At 38.4% G+C, this 25,130-nt stretch overlaps 1 protein-coding gene across 20 annotated transcripts in view; it reads left to right on the forward strand.

Moving 5' to 3' along the window:
- The window catches only part of SRPK2 (SRSF protein kinase 2), a 312,538-nt gene that overhangs the window by 191,377 nt on the left and 96,031 nt on the right, over nucleotides 1-25,130 (forward strand). For all 20 annotated transcript variants that reach the window (XR_006210657.1, XR_006210660.1, XR_006210663.1 and 17 more), the window contains 4 exons: nucleotides 18,664-18,772; nucleotides 19,444-19,531; nucleotides 19,764-19,851; nucleotides 22,137-22,243. Coding sequence is in view for 12 of the 20 variants with exons in the window: in XM_042964799.1 (XP_042820733.1) it covers nucleotides 18,664-18,772; nucleotides 19,444-19,531; nucleotides 19,764-19,851; nucleotides 22,137-22,243 (392 nt within the window). In the remaining 8 variants the exon portion in view is untranslated. The remainder of the gene's footprint in view (nucleotides 1-18,663; nucleotides 18,773-19,443; nucleotides 19,532-19,763; nucleotides 19,852-22,136; nucleotides 22,244-25,130) is intronic.

A 25,130-nucleotide genomic window follows, 5' to 3' on the forward strand; every position in this document is an offset into this window, starting at 1 on the left:
TACAGACTGGGCAGCTGTTAGCACTGTCTAATTCCAGAACATTTCATCACCCTAAACAAGAATCACGTTCATTAGCTGTCAGTCCTCTTCCCTGTTCTTCCCAGTCCTTGGCAACCACTGATCTGCTTTGTGTATGAGTTTGTTTATTCTGGACATTTGGTGTAAAGAGAGCACTATAGTGTGTAGCCTGTTGTGGCTGGCTCAGCATCTTTTTAACTTTGGTCCCTGATGTCGCATGTATTAGTACCTTCTCCCTTTTTATACTGAATAATATTCTGTGGTCGAGATATATTATATTTTGTTTATCCATTTATCATTTGGTGTACATTTGGTTGTTTCTCCTCTTTGGCTATCAAAAATATGCTACTATATATACACATACATATACATACACTTTGTATATGAGTTTTTAAGTGGGCATGTTTTCTTTTTCTTGGGTAACCCTAGGCGTGGAATTGTTGGGTCATATTGTAATTCCATGTTTAAGTATCTTGAGGAATTGTCAGACTGGATTTGTAAAGCAGCCACATGTCACTGTATACCCATCCCCACCAGCAGTATATGAGGATTATCATTTCTCTGTATCCTTGCCAATACTTACTTTTGTTTTGGCCATTCTGTTCTTATGGAAGTGGTATCTCATTGTGATTTTGATTTTCATTTTTAAAAGACTATTGATATTGACCATCCTTTCATATGCTTATTGGCCATTTACATATCTTCTTTGGAGTTTCTATTTGTGTGTGCATGCATATGTACTCACATGAATGTGCTGAGGCCATGGTTCATAGTAACATACGTTGTTTTCACTAGAGAGTCCATGAGAATTTTCCTCCACTCCCAGTACATGGGAAAGTATACTGCTACCCCAGATGTCCTGATTTATTATTAACGGTTTTAACACTGTTGTGATGCCCCCATTTCCTTATCGGCTTTTGATGTTAGAACTTGAGGTTCACACCCATGGTGGAAAGTGACCAAATATGCATATTCCTATAGCTCTTTATTTACTATTAAATTTTTTTTTAATGTTTATTTATTTTTGAGAGAGAGAGATAGAGCATGAGCAGTGGAGGGGCAGAGAGAGAGGGAGACCCAGAATCCGAAGCAGGCTCCAGGCTCTGCGCTGTCATCACAGAACCCAACACAGGGCTCTGACTCACAGACTGTGAGATCATGACCTGAGCTGAAGTTGGACGCTTAACCAACTGAGCCACCCAAGCACCCCAGTATAGCTCTTTATATTGTGGAATATATGTTTACTTCTTATTTGCTAGTTCAAAAAATTATTGTGAAAGTTTTATATGCTTAATGTTAAAAATTCAAACAAAGTAGGAAGTAAGCAAAAACTTAAAATTCTCACTTTTACTTCCAACGCTTTTTCACAGTCCCATTTCTCCAAGGTGAATTGAAAGGGTTTATCCAGAAATTAATACGTACATATGCACATCCATCCATATGTGTATAACTTCCATAAATGAAATTGATCTGTGCATAATCCATATGATGCTATTTTTTTCCCAGCAACATGTATGGAATCAGTTCCATGAATCTAAATATAGTTCTGCATCATTGTTATCTGTATAATGTTGTGTTCTTATTTACTTACTTTAACTGTGTATTGATCAGATATTTAAAGGTTTTCAGTTTTCACTATTGTAAATAATGCTACTGGGAGCTGCTTGTATATTCATCTTATGCATTTGTTTTGAGCATAAATATGTAGAGAGGATTAGCTAGTTTTAAGCACAGCATATTTTGATTTTAAAATGTCAACAGTTGTGGAGCTTGGATGGCTCAGGCACTGGAGCATGTGACTCTTGATCTCCTGGTCGTGAGTTCGAACCCCACATTAGGTGTAGAGATTACGTAAAAATAAAATCTTAAAAAAAAATGTCACCAGTTGCCCTCCAAAAAGATTATACTGATTTATACATATGTTGGAAGTACATGAGTATGGTTCCACATGGCACCACTAACTACATGGTATTACCAATAATCTCTTTGTTTTTATTTTACTCATTTGATTTTTAGGAAGACTGGCTATTTGTATTTAACATTTCTAATGTTAATAATGTCCTTCATATTTTTATTTTATTCTTTTTGTGTCATGTGATGTGTTTATTTTACTTTATTTTAAAACTTTATTTATTTTTGAGAGAAAGAGAGAGAGAGCATGAGCCCTGGAGGGGCAGAGAAAGAGGGAGACACAGACTCTGAAGCAGGCTCCACACTGTCAGTGCAGGACTCGACGTGGGGCTTGAACTCATGAACTATGAGGTGAAGTTGGACTGAGGCACCCAGGTGCCCCTGTGTTTATTTTTTAAAGAAGATTTAACTCTTAGACTATAATTTCTTCATCATATCTTGATTATGCTTTACTCTTTTGTCCTTTTATATGCTAATTAAAATCATGTTACCTCTTTCTACAACTTTTATTGATCCTTTCAGCCTACTCAGCTCTTTTCACTATGTCACTCCTATTCAGCATGAACGTTCAAACTTGAATCTCTCATCAGACTTCCAGACCCAAACTCTTCCCAGGAGAATACTCATTTTTCCTATATTAGTAATACAACTGAGATGGTAGTGTTCTAAGACTATTAGGTCTGAGGCATAAAAGTATGAGTTTTCAAGACAGAAGGATATAATAAATAGCAGCATTCAGTTGAGCCACATTTTGAGGAGGGTGAAAGCTAAGACAAGGCCAGTGAGAATTACCTGCAGGGAGAGTTCCCAGTGACACCAATGACTGGGGCCAGTGATGGGTCATGGAGATGTCCAGGCATACTGGAGAGACCATAGCAGGTTCTTGCATGAAACTTAGCCATCAAATGAAGAGAACATTTTATAGCTTGTTGGGGGGTGAGGTCGCATATGAACCAGGGAAAGTTGATTTTGGGACAGGATACCTTGAGCATATTTCTAGGCAGAAGAGAAGCAGTCTGAAGAGAGGTTGAAGGACCAGCAAGGAAAGAATTAAATGAGTGATTTGGGAGGATAGTAGTCTTGGAAAGATTGAGGTTACCTCTTTCTTGCAGAACAGAGGAGCTTTTAACATAGCTGTTGTGGTGAGCAGAGTAATGACTCTTCTGGTTATTATTGTTGTATAACGAATTATCCCAGAACTTGCAGCCTTATGCCAACTTTTAATTTTGCTCATGATTTTATGGATCAGGAATTTAGAAAGGGCAAAGCTAGGATGGTTTGTCTCTGCCTCATGATATCTGTGGCTTCAGCTGAGACATCTCAAAGGCTTGAAGTGACTTGATAGTTGGGCCCTAGAATTATCTGAAAGCTTACTCTCATATCTGGCCCCTGGACCAGAAGGATTGGACCATTAGAACTGCCAGCTGGAACACCTCCATGTGGCTTGGCTTCCTCATAGCATGACGGCTTCAGAGTAGTCAGACTTCTTACTTGGTGCCAGAGTTCCAAAAGCAGATACCTACCTTACAAAGTGACAGTTTCATCGCCTTGTACAGCCTAGCCTCAGAAATCACCCAGTCACTTACTTGTACTACATTCTTTTGTTTGGAAGTATCTCAGAAGCCAGTCAGACCTGTAAAGAAGAGAAGTAGAGAGTTCCTTTTCTTGATAATAGAACATCAGGGTTCTAGAAGAGCAAGTGGTGTGGAAGATACTGTTGGCATCCTTTTTTAGAGAATACAGTTTGTCAGAAGAATGTCACAAGAAATTAAAGGACGTTGCTGACTCCCCAAGTATGTTTAGCTGTATCTGTTTTGGGTGTAATCATTTAACTGCTTTTCCTGGAGCATAAATTCATTTAATACTCTTTTTGTCTGGCATAGATTATAAGCCGTAAGTCTGAAGCCACAAGCCTAAAGTCCTAACTATATGTAAATGCTGTGTTGGGTACCTAACATAGGAGTAATTTACAAGTTGGTACATGAGTTAGGCTTTCTCATGATGATTAAACTAAAAAGCATGAATTACTCTTGGATTATAAAACTAGATGGGACTTTAGATTGAGATTCAAAAATAAGTTATTTTTTTTTAATGTTTATTTATTTTGAGAGGGAGAGAGAGAGAGAGCATGAGTGAGCAGGAGAGGGGCAGAGAGAGAGGGAGAAAGAATCCCAAGCAGGCTCCATGCTGTCAGCACAGAGCCCAATGCAGAGTTCGATCTCACAAATTACGAGATTGTGACCTGAGCCAAAATCAAGAGCTGGACACTTTACCAACTGAGCCACCCAAGTGCCCCTCAAAAATAAGTTCTGTTTTCCATATATTTGTTAAGACCTTTGACTTACACATTTGTAGTCCTTTGAATCTAAAACCTATGTTCTTTTTCCCGTTTTTATATTTTCTTTAGTTGAGAATTGGGATTATTCACAACATGTTATTCTTCATTTTTTACAAGAGATAGATGGGAAAATGCCTGCGGGTATGTGGTTGAGTCAGATATTGCCGTGTGTTTTCGTACATCCTTGCGCTCTTATGGTCAGTAGGAGCCAAAAATAACAATAGGCCTTGACGTCTTGAAGGAACTTAATCTTTCAGTTATATATTGATATCTGAGTGCATATAATTATGACCTTTGGTTTTAAATAGCCAGGCAACTGCTCTCAGGGTTCTTTTACTTTAAAAGTGTCTTAGTTACTGAAAGAAGCCTCAGTACTTTTCACCTGTCTTCTGATTTCTAAACTCTGCTTTTACCTAAGACTTTCTCATTCTAAAATCAGTTGTTTCCCTAGTTCGTATTTTTTGTTCTTTTGGGGTGGGGTGGGGTGCATGAGCGGTGGAGGGGCAGAGAGAGAGGGACAGTCTTAAGCAGGCTCCATGATCAGTGTGGAGCCTGATGCGGGACTCTATATCACGACTGTGAGATTATGACCTGAGCTGAAATCAGGACTTGGATGCTTAACCAGCTGAGCCACCCAGGCAACACCTCCCCCCCATTCATATTTTAATATATTGTATTTTAACTTATCCAGAACATAATTAATAACCAAGAAGTGAGCCCAGAATCTTTGAGTATATATGAACAATGTCCAGGTTCCTGTACTAAAGCCCGTGTTTACTAAAAGGAGAAAGTGTATCCTTTTAGAATTTGAGTCAGTATCTATTTACTCTTCTTTTGCCCACAACACAACTAAGGAAAAGGGCAAGAAGAAGAAATAAGATGTAAAATCTATAAAAATCATAAAATCCCAATCAGTATTACAGCTTTTGCCTGCTTGATGTAGTGATAAAATTTTTAGGCAGAAAGACCACATGTCATGGTGGGGGGGATGTCAGATTGTTATCACACTTCTGTACATCAACGCTTTAGGCCAAAAGAAAATAGAGTAATGCATTTGACATACTCAAGAAAAGAAATGGTGAGCCAAAGATTTTGTATCCAGTCAGATAGACCTTCATTCATAGAGGACCCACATAAATTGTTAGGTTACATGCAAATTCTGGGGACATATTTTTCTCTGAGAAATTGGTTTACAAAAAAACCCCTCAAAACTGCAGATAATCAAAATTAATGCAGAAGCATGGACATAAAGACTGATTTCATGAAATGACAAAACTAACACCTGAAAAATTAACACCTCTATCAGTCCTCCAGAGTATTTATCTTACAGCATACTATTAAGTAGATGTTTTTTGTGTTGTTTTTTTTTTTTTTTTTTTTTTTTGAAGGAGAGAGAGAGAGAGAGAGACAGAGCATGAACGGGGGAGGAGCAGAGAGAGAGGGAGACACAGAATTCGAAGCAGGCTCTAGGCTCTATGCTGTCAGCACAGAGCCTGATGCAGGGCTTGAACCCACGAACTGTGAGATCATGACCTGAGCCTAAGTAGGATGCTCAACCGACTGAGCCACCCAGATGCCCCTATTAAGTAGATGTATTAACTAGATTCTCAAATGGACTTTAAAGAATCTGTGTTTAGTTTCTGTTGACTGTGTTTTTCAATATAAGGGCAAATTTTATAACAATGTATTTCGTAGAGGAATGGTTTAGATTCTCCTATCAAAGATACATGAAAAGACCAATGGCTATGCCTGGCATAGTGTATTTAAGAAACAATAGAACTTGTTGATAATGAATATAAAATGTGTCTTTTAACTCTCTTTAACTGTGAATTCTGAGATTGGTAGGCTATTAGTATGCACAATATATTTTCAGTGAAATTACACACTTAGTTCTATGTGTATGTATGAGAAAAAAAGCTTGTGACCCAAATTACAGAGTCAAGTGAATCTTTGCCCTTGGTCTCTTAAAAACAGCCATTAACCATTTATGATCTGATGTTTACTCCTATGCATTTTTAAGGACTACCAACAACCTCCAAGGTGCATTTATAGAATACTGTGTGTTTTGGGGAGCCTGGGTGGCTCAGTCGGTTGAGCGTCCAACTTGGGCTCAGGTCATGATCTCGTGGTTCATGGGTTCGAGCCCCATGTAGGGCTCTGTGCTGACAGCTCAGAGCCTGGAGCCTGCTTTGTGGATTATGTCTCCTGCTCTCTCTGCCTCTTCCCCTCTCGTACTCTGTCTCTGTCTCAAAAATAAATAAAACATTTTAAAAAATTAAAAAAAGCACTGTTTTTTTTTTTTAATGGTTGTTCATTTTTGAGAGAGAGTGAGTGCGCAAGCCGGGGATGGACAGAGAGAGAGAGGAGGATAGAGGATCCCAAGCTGGCTCTGCGCTGACAGCAGCGAGCCCAGTGCAGGGCTCGAACTCAACAACCGTGAGATCATGACCTGAGCCAAAGTCGAAGTCAGATGCTCAACCAACTGAGCCACCCAGGCATCCCTAGAATGCTGAGTTCTAAACCATTCTTGCTGGATGATTCAGAATGTTCTAGACTACAGAATGTAGAGATTAGGCTTTTAGAGTCTGGCTTGCCCCAATATGCAATTTGCATGTCCACTGTGGGCTCTGTCATTCTTGAGGGTCTTTTCTAGCAAAGTGAAAGTGTCAACATCACTATAGTTTAGAAAAATTTTGCTGTAGCTACAAAATTATAGCACTAAAATGACAGGAAACCTAGTTATTGATCATAAAAGCAGATAAAATCCTTACTGTATTTGGTTTTTGTTTAGAATCACATTCTAATTTTGTAAACATTGGGAGCTGTTAGCGGACTTTAACCCTTAAATGTTTGTAGATCCCATTATGGCTGTGTTCAGGATCTTATAAATCTTATCACAACTCGATTTCCATCTTAGCAGTTTGTTTTGAGTACTATACATTTTAATTTTGCAGTATAAAAAAATACAAGTTTTCCACTATACAATTCTCTTAGTGGTGTTTTTATATGATATTACTTGGGATATATTTAAATTGTTAGTTTCCTGTTTTCCCTATCTGATCAGAAGACAAATAAAGGGAAATCTTCTAAGGATATACTGTGTTACTAAATTTTGTTCACAATTAATAATGAAAGTCTACCCTTGAGCAACTCTCAAGGCTCTTCACAGTCTGATGCCAGTGTGCTTTTCTTGCTTGCTTTCTTAGCATCAAACACAAGTATTTATTTTATCATGAGCATGCCTTCCTGCTGTTGTAATTTTCCTCATGCTATCTCTTATTCCTTCTGGGCCTTCCTCTGTTTTTCTGTGTAATATTAACCCAGAATTTAAATTTAACCCACATCTTAAACTGGCAAAGCCTTGCGCATTTTCCCCTCACATCATACCAAGGAACAGAGAACCATCCATGTCTCTTGTGTTCTGTGCTCTCTCTCTCTCATGTGTTTATTAATTTGCCTGTTGTGATCCAGGTACTCTGTGGTGAGGATACTATCTCTTGCCCTGGTAGTGTTTAAAATCTTCCAGGAAGACATGAAAAAAAGAATAATTAAAATATTTTGCTCCGTAACAGAACATGATGAGGCATTATGGAGGTACATAAGACAAGCACAGGACAGAAACTTCTCCTCAGCCAGGAAAATCAGGAAATACTTTCTAGGAGAGGACCTTGTTTGAGCTTATCCTGAAAGATAAGTAGCTGTTGATTGTATCCGAACACTTTCACATAGTGTGGAGACATTTTACACATAAAATACATAGAATACAATAGACAAATAGATGAGGAAATTCTAGAATAAAAATAATTAGTTACATTAAGTTTGATACATAAAGGTTTATTAATAGATATATGTACAATGAAAAAATGTTGCACATTTTCCTCTGTTTCTTGGTCATCAAGGAAGGAAATGCAGTGGTTATGAGACTGACAGTTTTCATAAGAGGAAAGTAAACTAGTCACTCTAAACTTCTTGGTGCTGAAGATAAATCTAACAAGAACCAAGACATTTCTGAGATTTTACTCTTCTTGCAAGCTAACAAGCTAGCCAGCCATTTTCATAGTGCTTACAGAAGACATGAGACTCCCGAGTCAGAAACAAAGGATTTTATTACTTACAGCACCACAAGCAGCATGTACTCATGTTCATACTGGTTCCCCTTACCCTCCAAATCCCACAGGGCCATGTGGAGGCAGGCCCAGGTGGATGCTTTGCACACCATGGAGCGCCAAGCTTAGGAAGCTCTAATCTTTTATGGGCATGCAGCCACACCTCCCCGCCTTTGTTCCTGAGGGGACATACTTATCATACTGGACAGAAACCACTGCGCCCTCTTCTCCAGAAGGAGATGGTATGTCTGTTTTCCAAAGTTACTCACTTTGGAAAACCTTGAAAGGTAGTCTGGAACAAAGGCTACCAAGGTCTCTGTTCAAAAGATGTTCAGATAATCTGGTTGGTTCTGGACAGGATTTTCTCATGAGGTGTTACAGTCATGCTGAGGCTGCAGTAATCTGAAGGCTTGACTGACCCAAAGGATCTCCTTCTCTCATCATTTCACTGGCTGTTGGAAGGTCTGAATTCCTCATGCTGTTTGACTAGAGGCTTCAGTTACTTGCCACACGAGCCTCTCTACAGGGCTGCTCTCAACAAGCAGCTAGCTTAGCAGAGAGAGGGGAGAGAGAGCAACCATGATAGAAGCCAGCGTTTTAATAAGACAATGATAAGCCCCACTTTTTTTTTTTTTTTTTTTTTTTTGATACTCGTATCTCTTGGGAAATTACATTTAACTTGAATTTTGGAAATCTTGGTACTTTTATATTTTAATGTTTGGATAAACCATTAATAAAAAGATAAGTTTCTACAATCAACTTGATATATCACGTCAATAAAAGAAAAGATAAAAAGCATGTGATCATTTCAATAGATGCAGAAAGAGCATTTGATAAAGTACAACATTAATTCATGGTAAAAACCCTCAACAAAGTAAGTTAGAGGGAACGTACCTTAGCATAATAAAGGCCATATATGAAAAAAAAAAAAAAAACCCAGCGAACATCATATTCAACAGGGAAAAATTGAGAGCTTTTCCTCTAAGGTCAGGAACAAGACAGGGATATCCAGTCACACCACTTTTTCTTATCCTGGAAGTCCTAGCAACAACAGTCGACAACAAGAAGAAATAATAGGCATCCAGATCAGTAAGGAAGAAGTAAAGCTTTGACTGTTTGAAGATGACCTGATACCACATGTAGAAGACCCAAAAGATTCCACCAAAAAAACCTGCTAGAACTGATAACTGATTTCACTAAAGTTGCGGGATACAAAGTCATATACACAAATCTGTTGCATTTCTGTACATCGATGATGAAGCAGCAGAAAGAGAAATTGAGAAAACAGTCCCATTTACAGTTGCACCCAAAAATAATAAAATACCTAGGAATGAATTTAACCAAACTGGTGAAAGACCTGTACTCTGAAAACTACAAACATTGATGAAAGAAATGGAACGATATTCCATGCTATGGGTTAGAAGAAAAACACTGTTAACATGTCTATAATAACCAAAGCATAGGTTTAAAGCAGTCCCTATCAAAATACCAACAGCATTTTTCATAGAACTAGAACAAACAATCCTAAAATTTGTATGGAACCGCAAAAAACCCCAAATGGCCAAAGCAGTCTTTAAAAAGCAAAGCAAAGCAAAGCTGGAGGTACACAATTCCAGACTTCAAGTCATGTTATAAAGCTGTAGTAATCAAAACAGTATGGTACTGGCACAAAAATAGACACATAGATCACTGGAACAGAGTAGAAAACCCAGGAATAAACCCATAATTATATGGTCAATTTCCGATAAAGCAGGAAAGAATATGTAATAGGAAAAAGTCTCTTCAACAAATAGTGTTGGGAAGGCTGGACAGCCACATGCAGAAAAATGAAACTGGACCACTTTCTTACACCATACACAAAAATAAACTCAAAATGGAATAGAGACCTAAATTGAGACCTGAACCCATAAAAGTCCTTGAAGAGAGCACAGGCAGTAATTTCTCTAACATTGGCTATAGCAGTATTTTTCTAGATATGCCTCCTGAGGCAAGGGACATAAAAGCAAAAATAAACGGTTGGGACTACATCAAAATAAAGAGCTTCTACAGAGCAAAGGAAACAATCAAAACCAAAAGACAATCTCCTGAAGATATTTGCAAATGACATAACTGATGAAGTGTTGGTATCCAAAATATATGAAGAACTGATACAACACCCAAAAAACAAATAATCCAATTAAAAAATGGGCAGAAGACATGAACAGACATTTCTCCAAAGAAGGCATCTACCTGGCCAACAGACACATGAAAAGGTGCTCAGCATCACTCATCCTCAGGGCAATGCAAATCAAAACCATAATGAGATATCACATCACACTTGTCAGAATGGCTAAAATCAAAAACACAAGAAACAACATGTGTTGGGTAGGATGTAGAGAAAAAGAAACCTTCTTGCACGCTTGGCGGGAATGCAGGCTAGTACAGCCACTGTGGAAAACAGTATGGAGGTTCCTCAAAAAACAGAACTACCCTCCAATCCAGTAATTGCACTATTAGGTATTTACCCCAAATGAGAACGCTAATTGAAATGGATACACACACCCTTATGTTTTTTGCAAGGTTATTTACCATAGACAAACTGGAAGCAGCCCAAGTGTCCATCAGTAGCTGAATAGATAAACAAGATGTGTATATGTACAATGGAATATTACCTAGCCGTAAAAAGAATGAAATCTTGCCATTTGCAGCTATGTGGATAGAGAGTATAATGCAAGGAAGAATAAATCAGAGAAAAACAAATACCATATGATGTCATTCATTTGTGGAATTTAAGATACAGGTGAGCAAAGGAAAAAGAGAAGGCCAAACTAGAAACAGACTCTTAACTGTTTCTGTTCTGGTTTTCAGAATGAAGGTAGGGTATGTGTGGGGTGGGGAGTGAAATAGGTGATGGGGATTAAGGAATACACTTATTATGATGAGCATTGGGTAATGTATAGAATTGTTGAATCACTATATTTAAATTTTTTTTTGATGTTTATTTTTGAAACAGAGACAGAGCGTGAGTGGGGGAGGGGCAGAGAGAGAGGGAGACAGAATCTGAAACAGGCTCCAGGCTCTGAGCTGTCAGCACAGAGCCTGATGCGAGGCTCGAACCCACGAACCGTGAGATCATGACCTGAGCCAAAGTCGGACGCTTAATGGACTGAGCCACTCAGGCGCCCCTGAATCCCTGTATTTTATACCTGAAACTAATATAGCACTGTATGTTAACTCTACTGGAATTAAAATAAAAACCTTAAAAAAAGTAACTTTCTTTCTTTATGACATTTGACAGCTATAAATCATCATATCTGGAGTGTCACAAAACTTTTGCTGATTGGGCTACATTAATGAATTCAATTACACTTTGGGTCAGTTAGTTTTACCATCTTAAGTAGCTCTAGACACTACCCTGAATCCTGGCCTGCTGACTCATTAATCTGTGTCATTAGTCGTAGTGGGTTTGGATAATGGCAGAACAACAGTAAACACTTAGCTGGCACTTAATATGTCCCCATGTGTGGTTCTGAGCGAGTGACCACAGGGGCAAGAGTAACCCAGAGAAAAAGAGCAATTTGCTCAGTGTTAACTAGCTAGTAAATGCTGGTGTGATTCAAATCATAATCCTTTTTGAAACACATACCTGAATGAGTAATTGCTAGTAGGCAAGAGCTTAAAATTATTTGTTGGACTTTATATTAACATTTCATATATTCAGTGTCTCTCAATCTATGTGTTACACTTAAATCTCTGGCTCTACTGCAAAAATTGTTTCTGCATTTATTTTATACTCAAGTGAGTTTTGTTGTTACTTCTTTTGGTCATAAATAAATAGGAACCCTCTTTTGAAGGATTTTCCTTTGCTCTGAGTTTCCCTGTAGCGTTCTCTCCCATTCATTAGTGTTACAGAGACTATTTGGTATAATGACAGAGATTATATTCATGAGGGTTTTTTTTTTTTTTTTTCAATTTATTTATTTATTTTGAGAGAGGGGAAGGGGCAGAAAGAGAATCCCAAGCAGGCTCTGTCCTGTCAGCAAGGAGCCCGATGTGGGCTCGAACTCAAAAACCGTGAGATCATGACCTGAACAGAAGTCAGATGCTTAACCAAGGCACCCAGGCACCCCCTTTTCAATCTTTTAATCTAGGAATGAGCCCCCTCTTCTTATAGTTCCCTGGCAACTTTAAGTCTGATGCTGCCTGTAGGTTTTTCACAGAGGCGTTTCTGTTCTTGCTTTGTCAAGAATTTTGATCAGGAATTCATGTTGGACATCAGGAAATGTTTTTTTTCTGTGTTTATCTAGCTGATCATATGGTTTCTAAGTTTTTATTCCTGGAATAAACCCCAGTTGGTCATGGAGTATTAACTGTTTTATATATTGTTTAATTAGATTTGATAAAATTTCATTTCGGTTTTTATATTGCCATCATGGGGAAAATTGGTCTGTAGGTTTCTTACCCTTTGCCAGCGTTTGGAATGAAAGTAATGCTGGCTTCATAGAATGGGATTGGGAGTGTTTCCTCCTTTTCAGTTTTGAAGTGTGTAGAATTGTTAGTATTTTTCCTGTAAATGTGTGAAATTATTCACCAATTCATTTTTTTATGGGAAAATAAACTACAAACTGATTTTTAGAAAACCAATATAAAGTTATTTAGGTATATATTTCTTGATTAGAGGTTGGGTATTTTGTGTCTTTCACGGTATGTGTCCATTTCATCTATGTTTTCATATTTATAGGCATAAAATTGTTTGTAATACTCTCTTATTATTCTTCTAATAGCTGTAAAAGTATGTAGTGGTGTCACCTCACTCATATTGCTAATTCGTGTTTTCTGACTTTTGTCCATGGTCAACTTAGCCAGTTTATGATTTTAATTTTCTCATAGAGCCAGCTTTTGGTTTCACTGATTTGTTTTTCTATTTTTTATGCTTCTTATTTCACAGATTTTGCTATTATTTTTATTCTTTTTTCCTTCTGCTTACGTTGGGTTACATTTGTTCTGTTTCTGTTTTCTTAGTCTGGAAACAGCTTATTGATTTGAGATCTTTTTTTCTTTTCTGATGTAGACATTTAGAGCTCTAAATATTCCTCTTAAGTGTTAATGTTTCTAGCAACATTTCACAGATTCTGATCTTCTTTTTTTTTTTTTTTTTTTTTTTTTTTTTTTTTAGCATTTATTTTTGAGAGACAGCGTGCGTGGGGGAAGGGCAGAGAGAGAGGGAGACACAGAACCTGAAACAGGCTCCAGGCTCTGAGCTGTCAGCACAGAGCCTGACGCGGGACTCGAACTCATGAACTATGAGATCATGATCTGAGCCGAAGTTGAACACTTAACCGACTAAGCCACCCAGACGCCCCATCACAAATTCTGATCTTAAGTTTTCACTTTCATTTAGTGTAGAATACTTTATAATTTCCTTTTGATTTCTTCTTTAACCCATCGGTTATTTTGAAATGGGTTAGTTTCTCAATTTTGTGGTATTTTCTGTTACTCATTTCTAATTTAATTCTGTTGTGGTCTGAGAGCATGCTTTATGCATCTTTTAATTGATGTTGAAACTTGTTTTATGCCCAGTATTTGGTTAATGTTGATACGTGTTCCATGTATTAAAAAATATATATTTGCTGTTGAGTGTTCTCTAAATGTCAATTACATCAAGTTGGTTGATGGTATATTCAAATCTTCCATATTCTTAGTGCTTTTCTGTCTACTTGTTCTATTACCTTTTGAGGAAAGGAACATAGAAATCTTCAGTGATTCCCCAGATATGTCTGTATTATCGTTCTGTGAACAGATTTCTTTTTAGCGTCCCTTCCTTTTTTAAGACTGTGTTGGAAGTGATTCTCAAGTATTTTCTATGACTTTTGAAAGCCTTCATTGGTTAGTGAGAGAAACCTCCCCATCACAGTACTGAGAAACTAGTGTCTTATAAAAAAAAAAAAAAAGTAATAATATACCTTCGGTGGAAAATAAAGACTTTGCTGCAAATCCTTCCAGACTATTGTATCTGACAGAATTCTGAACTTTTGATTCAGTCAAATTGATTAATTTGGGCTCAGCAAGGAAAAGGGAGTCCTCTTTATCTTTGACCAGTAATTCCAGAACAGCTAAGAAACATCATTTTAGAATTGTCTTCTTTGGATCCCTAATACTACAAATAGAACCTGAGTTACACTTTTTGTGAATGTGCTGGAGGACCAGGAGTCAGAGAAGAAATCAGTGAATGAATGTAATTACTTAATCCATTTTTATTCTCTTGTATTTGTAATCAAATCTAATATTTTTGTTCTAACGTTCTTTAAAAATCAGAGGAAAACTTCTCAGTGCTAAGTGCATGACCTTTACACTAAATAATACACATAGTGAAATACAAATATGTCAGCCAAACCCCAAAGCCATGGTAGTTGTCAAGTGCTTGAGTCTTTCTGGTACTCTGCCCAATGCCACGAGCAGGGTCTACTCCAGTACTGCCTGTGGTACAGCAGCAATAGGAGAGGCTCTTGTGTAGTCTGTGACTGGTCGTGAGATTCCTTGTGTGCTAGGTGGTGTTCTGAGCCATGGAGTGGCCATCGCTAATGGTCATTATGGGTGCATGCTGTTAGCTGATCTCAGGGAACTGGAGAATTTTTTTTGGCAGAGTTCCTGAAGGGTCCATTTTCTCTAATTCCGCGGGTGTTCGTTAGGTTGATGTGGTTGCTCTGCTCTGGGGAGTCATGCTCAACCTTTCTGGCAGCATGAGTATTAGTTACCCTTCTGTGACAAAGAGATTGAGAAATGGTCAGAAGAGACTTATTTTCTGTAGCAATCTGGGAGTTAGGGTAGGAGAATATGTAGAATATAGACTTGAAATTGTCAAATTTATGTCAAATGTTCAAAATAAAAGGATAGATGTTTTAGCACTTTTATTCAAAAATTGCTTCTCTGCCTCTCTTGTTTAGTTGGCCTGTTTTTAGGTATGTTATTCTTTCTTTTTCTTCTTCTTCTTCTTTTTTTTTTTTATCCTCTGCTAGGTTACATTATTCTTAGCTCATCTCTGGGCTCCTGAGATAAATGGACTAAACTAGTAATTTCCTTTCTTCAACTTTCAAAGTCCCATTGAGAAAAGGAGCAGCTGGCTTCTGCTGTGATTACATTGGAAACCGTGCTCTTCTGTTCTTGCCCATGTGGACGCACTCTGGGCTGTTTGAGAATTCAAATCTGAAACATAGCATAGCGATACCAGTTTCTTCTCTTTATGCATAATTAAATTATTTTTAAACTTAGCGACTTTAATGTTGGCACTGATATGCAATTAAGTAGTCAGGAGCTTTTAATTAAGCTATCAAGTGTTCCCTGTATACTAAGTCCAGGAAATAGTCCTACAGTTGTTGAAAATGAAGCTCATTTCTTCCTGGTGGACACAGTGTGGACTTTGGAGTCAGACCCAGTTTCCAGCCCTGAACCTACTAAGCACTATGTCTGAGACTTGTGTCTGTTTCAGCAGTGGAGAAACTGTACCATCTGCTTGGTGGGGTGGTTGTAAGAAATTTCAGAGACACCGGCGTTTCCTAAATACTTTGTGTTGTGAGGGGTGCCTGGGTGGCTCAGTCGGTTAAGCGTCCGACTTCGGCTCAGGTTGTGATCTCACAGTTCGTGGGTTCGAGCCCCACATTGGGCTCCGTCCTGACAGTTCAGAACCTGGAGCCTGCTTCGGATTCTGTGTCCCCCTCTCTCTGCCCTTCCCCTGCTCACGCTTTGTCTCTGTTGCTCTCTTTCTCAAAAATAAATAAACATTAAAAACACAATTAAAAAAAATAAAAAAAAATACTTCGTGTTGTGAAATGTGACTTGTTTTTTTGAAGGAATCATTTCCTGTGCAAATATGTCTGGAATTTGCAGCAGGCTCCCTTCTCTTTGAGGTCCCTTCATGCATGAAAACTTTGGGCTTTTAGAACCCTTTTGGTCAAGAATCCTCTCTGCTTCGTTGAACTTTGCATTTCCCAAACAGACTTCTCCTCTCTTCTTCTCCCCACCCTTGCCATGGAACGTTATGGAACATATTGTAGTTTATGTTTCTTTTCATGGAACGTGGTTTTGAAAATAAAGTGCCTAGTACAATGCCCCTAATTTGTACTGGGTAAATTATAGGTTTTTTCCTCCTTCTTTTCAGTGTTAATGTTAATGGTTCAAAACTGAATTGTAAACTCAGAGCCTACTTCAATTGTAGTCTAACCTTCTCAGTAAGTAATCAGCCATTTTTTTCTTCCAGTTTTTTTTTGAGATGTATTTAATAATATATAAATACTGTATAAGCACTGTATAAACTTAAGGTGTTCAGCATAATGACTTGATATATGTGTCTATTGTGAAATGATTACCACAGCGAGTTTAGTCAGCACCCATCCATCCATTTAATAATTTGCTATATTTTATTCCTCATTTATTATCTTTTAGTTCATATCTTTTACCCAAAATGTTGTTAAAGACTTTGATGTTAAAATACGAGAAATGCAGTGTACTGGTAGGAGAGTAAGAATCTTGCAGCGCAGTGTCTGGTTAAATTCCTGCTTCACTAGTTCATTTAAGTAACATTTTAAATATTCATAAACATTCATAGTATTTCTTGGAAGTTTGCTCCTAGCACTCTGAAAGATACTTAGGTGTAGTAAAAGATGTGGCGTAGATACTTCCTGCACCTACTTTGAGCCTCTGAACACTAGGTGGAAACCATGCATGTCTTTCTTGAGTGACTTGTAAGAATTCTGTAGATTTAAGAAGTGAGAAATAACAACTTTGCAGTAAAAAAGCGGATGTTAAAAGAATAAACAGTAGGAGAGTATTTTGTTGTTTTAGTAAGAAATGAAGATAGATAAAAAGAATAAAAGTAATTTTATGCCCAGAGATATTTGTTGCTAACATCTTACCCTCCTAGATTTTTTCTTGTGTAGCCCACAAAAATAGTACCATGTTTATACACGCTGCTTTGTAGCCGGCTTATTTTACTTGCACATGCGAAGTAAAGGGCTTTTTACGCCAGATATCTGTGAAAGCACCCTTATCTTTCCCGAGTATCTGCCTTAACAGCGTGCCCTCTCTCACTCTCCAGCCTGTTTCTCAGCAGAAGTTGGAGGTTGGAAGAAGAGTGAGGAGAGGAGCAAGCTGTCTTGGAGGGTAAACTGTTGTACCTTATATGATTCCTTATTGGCTGTGTGTAAACTATTGGTGTGTGCAGAATTAGGCAGAGTACGCATCCTTTATTTCGCTGAGTTATGTTATACTGATCCAAAAGGATTTGCATTGAATTTATTGCTTAGAAGAAGAAGAAAAGTTGTTTGGAAAGATCAAAAGCTGGCATGTACGTATTATGTACACCTAGAATTAATAATAAATCTGAAATTCTTCGGGCACCTGGTGGCTCAGTCATTTGAGCATCCGATTTCAGCTCAGATCGTGATCTCAGAGTTCGTGAGTTTGAGCCCCGCGTTGGGCTCTGCTGACAACTCAGAGTCTGGAGCCTGCTTTGGATTCTGTCTCCCTCTCCCTCCCCTCCCGCTCCCCCCTCCCCCCCTTCCCCCTTCTTTCCTCCTCCCGCCTTCCCTCCCCCTCCCCCCCTCTCCACTTGTCTCCCCCTCTTCCTCTCTTCCTCTCTCCCTGTTTCCCTCTCCCTCTCAAAAATAAACTTTAAAAAATTTTTAAATAAAAAATCTGAAATTCTTGTAATGGAGTACTGGATGGTTTGTTTACTTTCTAAGTTAAATCCAAACAAACAAAAAGCCAAGTAGAATGGCAAAGGACATTTTTCTCTTGATGAAAGATATTTTTGAGAAAACTGTTAGATTGTTAAACATATTTTGATCTGATTTTATTAGTTAGAGCTTGATTACATGGTATCAAGAACTGACAAAAGAGGGAGCTTGGATTAAGCTCAGTTGGTAGAACATGTGACTCTTGATCTCAGGGTTTTAAGTTCAAGCCCCACAAAGTGTAGAGATTACTTAAAAAGAAATGAAGTCTTGGGGTGCCTGGGTGGCACAGTCGGTTGAGTGTCTGACTTCTGCTCAGGTCATGATCTCTGGTTTGTGAGTTCGAGCCCCACGGTGGCCTCTGTGCTGACAGCTTGCGGCAGGAACCTGGCACCTGCTTCTGATTCTGTCTCTCTGCCCCTGCCCTACTCATGCTCTGTCTCTGTCTCTCTCTTTCAAATATAAATAAACATTTAACAAATAATAATAAAATCTTTAAAAAAAAAAAAAGAAGAAAAACTGACAAAGGAAGAGAATTTATTACTATTTCTCTGAAATTAAAAAACAATTTTTTTAATCAAAGGTGGCTACCATCCGGTGAAAATTGGAGACCTCTTCAATGGCCGCTACCATGTCATTAGGAAGCTAGGATGGGGACACTTCTCAACTGTCTGGCTGTGCTGGGATATGCAGTAAGTGTTCTTTGTCATTCGTGCATTTCATTTCTGGTCTAGTTCAACCTTTATAAGACAGGCTGGCTGAGGAGCAGAGGTGTTTGTTTGGTGGCCTGAGAGGACGTAGCACAGGCCTGCTCCACCCAGCTAGACATTCCCCCCACCCCCAAGTCCGAAGTTCTCTTGTCGGTTATCTTAACGTATTAACTTCCTTCTGCTTATATATCTGCAGCTTATTCAGTGATACTGCATGACATTGGACATACTGTTCTTCTAGTAATTCATGCGTAGCAGAAAAATATTCAAACGTAAAATAATAACGTATAGGCCTTTAAATCAGTGTTCTGACTTTTTTAAAAAAGTCATGAGCCCATAGTATAAAACTGCACCGCTGCCCAGTGTACATATACACACGTACTAAAACAGAAATGTTAACAGAGTAATACTGACTCTACATGATGAACTCTGACATTTTCCCAGTCTACCTTATTCTTATTAGGAAAAAACAAACACACAACAAAAAAGAGATTATTTTGATCCATGAAACTGTTGCTTAATTATGGCCACACAGTTTGAAAAGTACTGTTTTAAAGGAAAGGTTATTAAATGTTTCTGTTTATTGAATAGATCTTATTATAATGATCACTTCTGATAATATAAAAAATATGCATTTTTTTTTTTTTTTAAAGGGGGAAAAGATTTGTTGCAATGAAAGTTGTAAAAAGTGCCCAGCATTATACAGAGACAGCCTTGGATGAAATAAAATTGCTCAAATGTGTAAGTACTGCAAAAATGTGAATAATGTAAGAAAAATTAATGACTTAAAATTTTATAGAGGAATTTTTTTAGGTTTTACTAATTAAAATTGAATTTATTTTTTATAAATTCAAATACTGAACCATTTATTTTTAAAAACATTACTTTTACTAAGACATTTTTGATTGGTATAATGGAAATGACTTTCAGTCTTAAATGCTTCCTGTTCTTGAATTCATTTTTCTTTCCATAGGTTCGAGAAAGTGATCCCACTGACCCAAATAAAGACATGGTAGTACAGTTAATTGATGACTTCAAGATTTCAGGCATGAATGGAATACGTATCCTTATTGACAGTTCTTCTGCTTCCTAATGGCTAAATTATAATGTAGCTTTTCTTTTTACTTTTAAAACATGGCAGTATTTCAAACTCATTTAAACTTCTGTTTCCTGTGCTCCATCACTGTCCATATAATGCCTCTAGTATGATCACCGAGTGTTGTAAAATGGTATGCCAAAATATTCCCCAATTCCTGCCAATCTGTTTCGGTGTCTTGGGTAATCTCTCTGGGGCCGTACAATTACTCAGCATCCTTCTTGTACATGCTGCTAGCTCTTTGACATTCTTCTTGTCCAAGCACTGGGCTCTACCTTCAGTATCAAGCTGGGGAGTGCCTTACATATGTATAAGTAGAGAGCAGAGAAAGATTAGCCGCAGTCATCTTTACACATTACAAGGAGCAAAAGATCGGCTGTGTCAAGAGCCAGGGTCTTCCCTTGACTGATCTTTTGCTCCCTCCTTTATATCATGTTTGGAACAGATCTTGATATTTGACCTGCTCAGGCTCCAGAAACCTGAGGACAAAGCCATCCCCCAGCCCAGATCGACATCCTGTTTCTGCATCTCCTAAGCCTTAATCTTCTAGGGAAGCACTCCCTGCATATGTTTGAAGGAGATTCTGTATTTCTTCTAGAGATTGGACGCGAGGGTACTAGTAAGTGCCATTGCCTGCTGCTGTCACCTTGCCCTTTGCCTCAAGATCATTTCTGCTAGCTGCTGAGTGCATTTCCACCCTTGGTAGATAGGAAGATAGAGCTGGTCCTCTGCTCTGTCCCCAGGTGAGCCTGTCTGTGAGCAGGCATGGCAGCCCCTCCTCCTGTATCAGTTCTGCAAGGCAGTTTGCTGGGATAGCTGACAGGGTCTCTTTGGAGAAACCACCTGATTTATGGGCAAGTATACATTCCAGTGGCTATTCTTACCTTTAAATAAATTGCTCAGAAACCATTATGGTCCCATTTGGTCAGTGCTTAGAACTATTGGCCTTTGGCTCTGTGTCTTTTACTAACTTTAGTCCTTAGTTTGCCATTTTTTATAATGAGTTGGAAATAAAACTTCTGGCTTTAGATTATCTGTGCATGAATCTGTAATGTTCTTGAACACTGTAGAAATATTTTATTTAAAAAAAATACTTAAAGTGACAAATATTGTGGTAATGTGAGTGGTAGATCCAGGTATTGTAGAAAGTATTAAATCAACCAACCTGTTTTAATAACCTATCTGTCGGCTTGCAGGGATGAACAGTATATTCTCAAAGGCTTTCAGAGCCAGTTGAAGTTTTCCTGTATGAATGATATGAATATATTTGTATGATGGACTCTGGTGGATCATAGTTCTGGAGAGTCCGTGATTGACTAGAATTTCTATTGGGGGAAAAAAAACACCCAGATTCCTGAGATTTCATTATTTTAGGTGGGTCTTAGTGCCATGTCTTATATTGTCATCTTGTGTTATTGAAAGCTGCCTATAGTGTTAAAGTTGATCTAGTTCCGCAGTGAAAGATAGTACTGAAGGAAAAGATTAAATGTCTTCATTATGTTTTTTAAATTTCTATTTTATAAAGTGTTCTATGGAATGGAAATTTATTTTTTTATTTTTTTAACGTTTATTTTTCAGACAGAGAGAGACAGAGCATGAATGGGGGAGGGTCAGAGAGAGAGGGAGACACAGAATCCGAAACAGGCTCCAGGCTCTGAGCTGTCAGCACGGAGCCCGACGCGGGGCTCGAACTCACGGACTGTGAGATCATGACCTGAGCCGAAGTCGGACGCTTAACTGACTGAGCCACCCAGGGCCTGTGGGATGGAAATTTAGACAGTCAGGGAGGATACCTAAGACATTTTTGTTGTTGTTGTTGTTTTCCTCTCATCAGTTTTTATGAGGTTTCAGCCTGGTTCACTTTTCATTAAGGCTGATTATCAGGAAGGAGGGTGTTGAAATGATCCAGAGCACAGGGAGGTGTGGGGTTGGGTCGTGGTCCATCCGGACCGTGTGATGCCAAAGAGCACTTCCAGCTCCTGGGTTCGCTGTGGTCACTTCTGTGTATGGTGGTGAGCACATTGTTTGAACGTGACGAGCACGCACTGAGTAACATATAGGATATGAGTACTTAGTGTTAGATTTCTTCATTCAGGTGAGAAACAGCAGGTGACCACTTGTGGTATTATTGATACTAGTGATGTTGCATTTCATAAAGAAAGAAATGCCAAGTGCTACAGCGATGGCTGCTTTGAGTAATTGCATCACTCCAGGAAATGTATCTGCAGATGGTCCTTAACCGTGTCCCAGATGTCTGCATGGTCTTCGAAGTGCTTGGCCACCATCTCCTCAAGTGGATCATCAAGTCCAACTACCAAGGCCTCCCAGTACGTTGTGTGAAGAGTATCATTCGACAGGTGAGGACATGAAAACAGCCCCCGCCCTCCATTACCTAACTGGCTAGCCTTTCAACACGGATTCCTGTTCTTAAAAATATGCTTAGCATACACATGTGCACACACACACACACTCACACACGTATAAATATATATAATTTTTATTTTACATATATACATGTATATTACAGTGCATAACATTTTGAACTTGTTATGTCAATTTTATATTTATTTAATGATATGCCATCCCGTCTTGTAAAGAGAGACATTTGTAAATGTCAGGCATGCATTTCTTTTGGTGTATTGATCTTTTATTTAAAGTAAATGGTATGATATACTGAGAGATTGTTTTATCTAATGTCATTACTACAAAATGTCCCACTTAGTTCCTTAGAAAATAGTTCAGAAGAAATAGATAATTTGTGTTTGTTTACTATTTCTGCATATCTTTGGATAGAGTCTAGATGAAAGATAATACAAGGCATGTTTAAGTTGTATAGGGAGGGGGCTCTTGGGTGGCTTAGTCGATTGAGCGTCTGACTTGGGCTCAGGGCATGATCTTTTGGTCTGTGAGTTCGAGCCCGACGTCAGGCTCTGTGCTGACAGCTCAGAGCCTGGAGCCTGCTTCGGATTCTGTGTCTCCCTCTCTCTCTGTCCCTCCCCCGCTTATGCTCTGTCTCTCTCTCTCTGTCAAAATAAATAAAAACATTAAAAAATTTTTAAAAATAAAAGTTGTGTAGGGAGTATTGTATTAGATTTGTATTTTGTTCAATTGCCTTGACAAAAGAAAACCTCTAGCTGGGGTCTGGTTCGGTTATGATGTTCCTGCAAATATTTCTAGAATGAAAATATACACATATCAGAGATCTGGTAATGAGAAATGTTTACCAGATTCAGTTTTCTGTATGGGATATATCAGTCTGTGCTCCTCATTGCCTTGCTAGCCTAAATTAGGAAAGTTGGAGATATGACTTACTCTGAATTATCTGTTCTGACATCATGGATAATTGCCCAGGATAATGCTGCAAAGGAAGTAATATGGGGGGGGTGGGGGGTGGAGGGGGCGGGGGTTGTTGCCTGGTTTGCTTGAGAAGAGGATTAGGTGATTTGGTGCCCTTCTCTTGTCCCCAGGGCCCAGAGCTTGAGCAAGACCTGCTCAGGGGTTTCCAGACCTGAAATACAGGCCTCAGTTCAGAATTCTTACATAGGTAAAGAATCAGGGAATGGTTTACAATTAAGAGTTGTGAATTCAAGAGAAGCCTACAAAAGAACCTTCCTTACAATTGTAGTATAGATAGTATTTGCACATATGCATATAAGTAGGTTTTTAACTTTTGAAATTGTGTATAGGTAGCATTGTTGAGTCAGCCTGAGTGTTCACCATTTACGTTTGTCTCTTTGCAGTGCAAATTGGCAGCTTGTCTTCTAACATTATATATGTTACACAGGAAGAGAGGCTGGAGGGAGAGGGGCTCTTTGCCTTGGCTTATACAGTGGAATGCTGTACTTGTACATAGTATTATGTTAGGTATACAGACTTGTGGCCAGATTTTGTTTAATAATATCTGTTCCCCTTTAGACTTTAGATAGTAGCCCTTTAGTATTTTAACATGGTTAATAGCTCAAATGAAAAAACAATTTCCCTTTAACATGGTGTGGGAGGGGGGTTGTGATTAACGTCAGTTGGAGTTTTTCAATCCCTAAATAACACTTCAGTATTTATAACTATCAGTGGCAACTCTAAACTCTGAAAAAAATCATCTTGTTAAAACTCTGAAAAAATTTCTTAATTATCTCTGATAAACCCTGAAAATATTAAGATTTACTTATTCTAACAAAAAGTAAATAATTTGAGAAATACCGCCTTGCATATATTTCACGTAGGGTCTGTCTTTCCCTTGAACCCCGTACTTTGAAAGACATGTGCAGTTGCCACAGCGACTGACCATGTCACAACTCAGGCTGGGCAGTGAAGGAAGGTGACTTCCCAGAGGAACCATTCGTATTTATTTTGTGTTCCAGAAAAGGGAAACAAAATGTAGCCTTTCATAGCAAATGAAAGAGTCTGTAAATCTAAAGATGAAATCCTTGGGGTTTAATGGAATTTTAGTGGGTACTTGCTGAATAAACAAATGATTTTAATGACTGTGTTATCCTCAGTGTAATTCACATACACTGTGCTTTGCAGGCTGAGAACTTGAGTGTTCCACTGGTCTAAAATTTCAAGATGCAGTTTTCATTTTCTGTACTTAGTTATTGTAGGCAGTATTAGAAGTTTTGTGTATATATGTGTGTGTGTATATATATATATATATATATATTTTTTTTTTAAGAAGAATACGGAATCTGGATTTTCCCCCCTAAATTTGTAACTTTCAAAGCAGTAAATTGATATATATCCCAGTTAATAATCTATATATCTGAGTTTCCCTTCATTCCCTTTGATTCAGTCTGTGGATTCAGTATTTTAATCCTTTATTAATAGACCTCACAGTTACATTGCTTCCCAGAACCAGACTAGGTACACCAGCTTTCTAATACCCTTCCACTGTGTGGCCTCCTCTGCCTTCAGTCAGGCTAACCCTGTGTGACTCACCCCTGTCAACTGTCATTTGCCGTGCTTCAGTTGTCACCTAGGCATCGGGTCTTTGACTCCCAATCTTTCTGCTTCCAGCGCCACCATCCTTAGTTCAGGCCCTTATCACCTCCAGCCAGTCTTCTCCTTCTCTCTCCTCTCCCAGAGGCTGTTCTGCTTCCCTGTCCCAGGTTTTTCTCCGTTCCATTGGCAGTTACCTTCCAAAATGAAACTTTGCTTCAGTAATTCGCACTTTGCATTTAGAAACCTCTAGTACCTCTCCATTGCCTGTTGACTAAAGCCTAACTGCTCGTTGTTCACTCTCAGGAAGCA

The sequence above is a fragment of the Panthera tigris genome, chromosome A2, assembly GCF_018350195.1.
Source record: "Panthera tigris isolate Pti1 chromosome A2, P.tigris_Pti1_mat1.1, whole genome shotgun sequence".
In the NCBI taxonomy this organism is placed as follows: domain Eukaryota; kingdom Metazoa; phylum Chordata; class Mammalia; order Carnivora; family Felidae; genus Panthera; species Panthera tigris.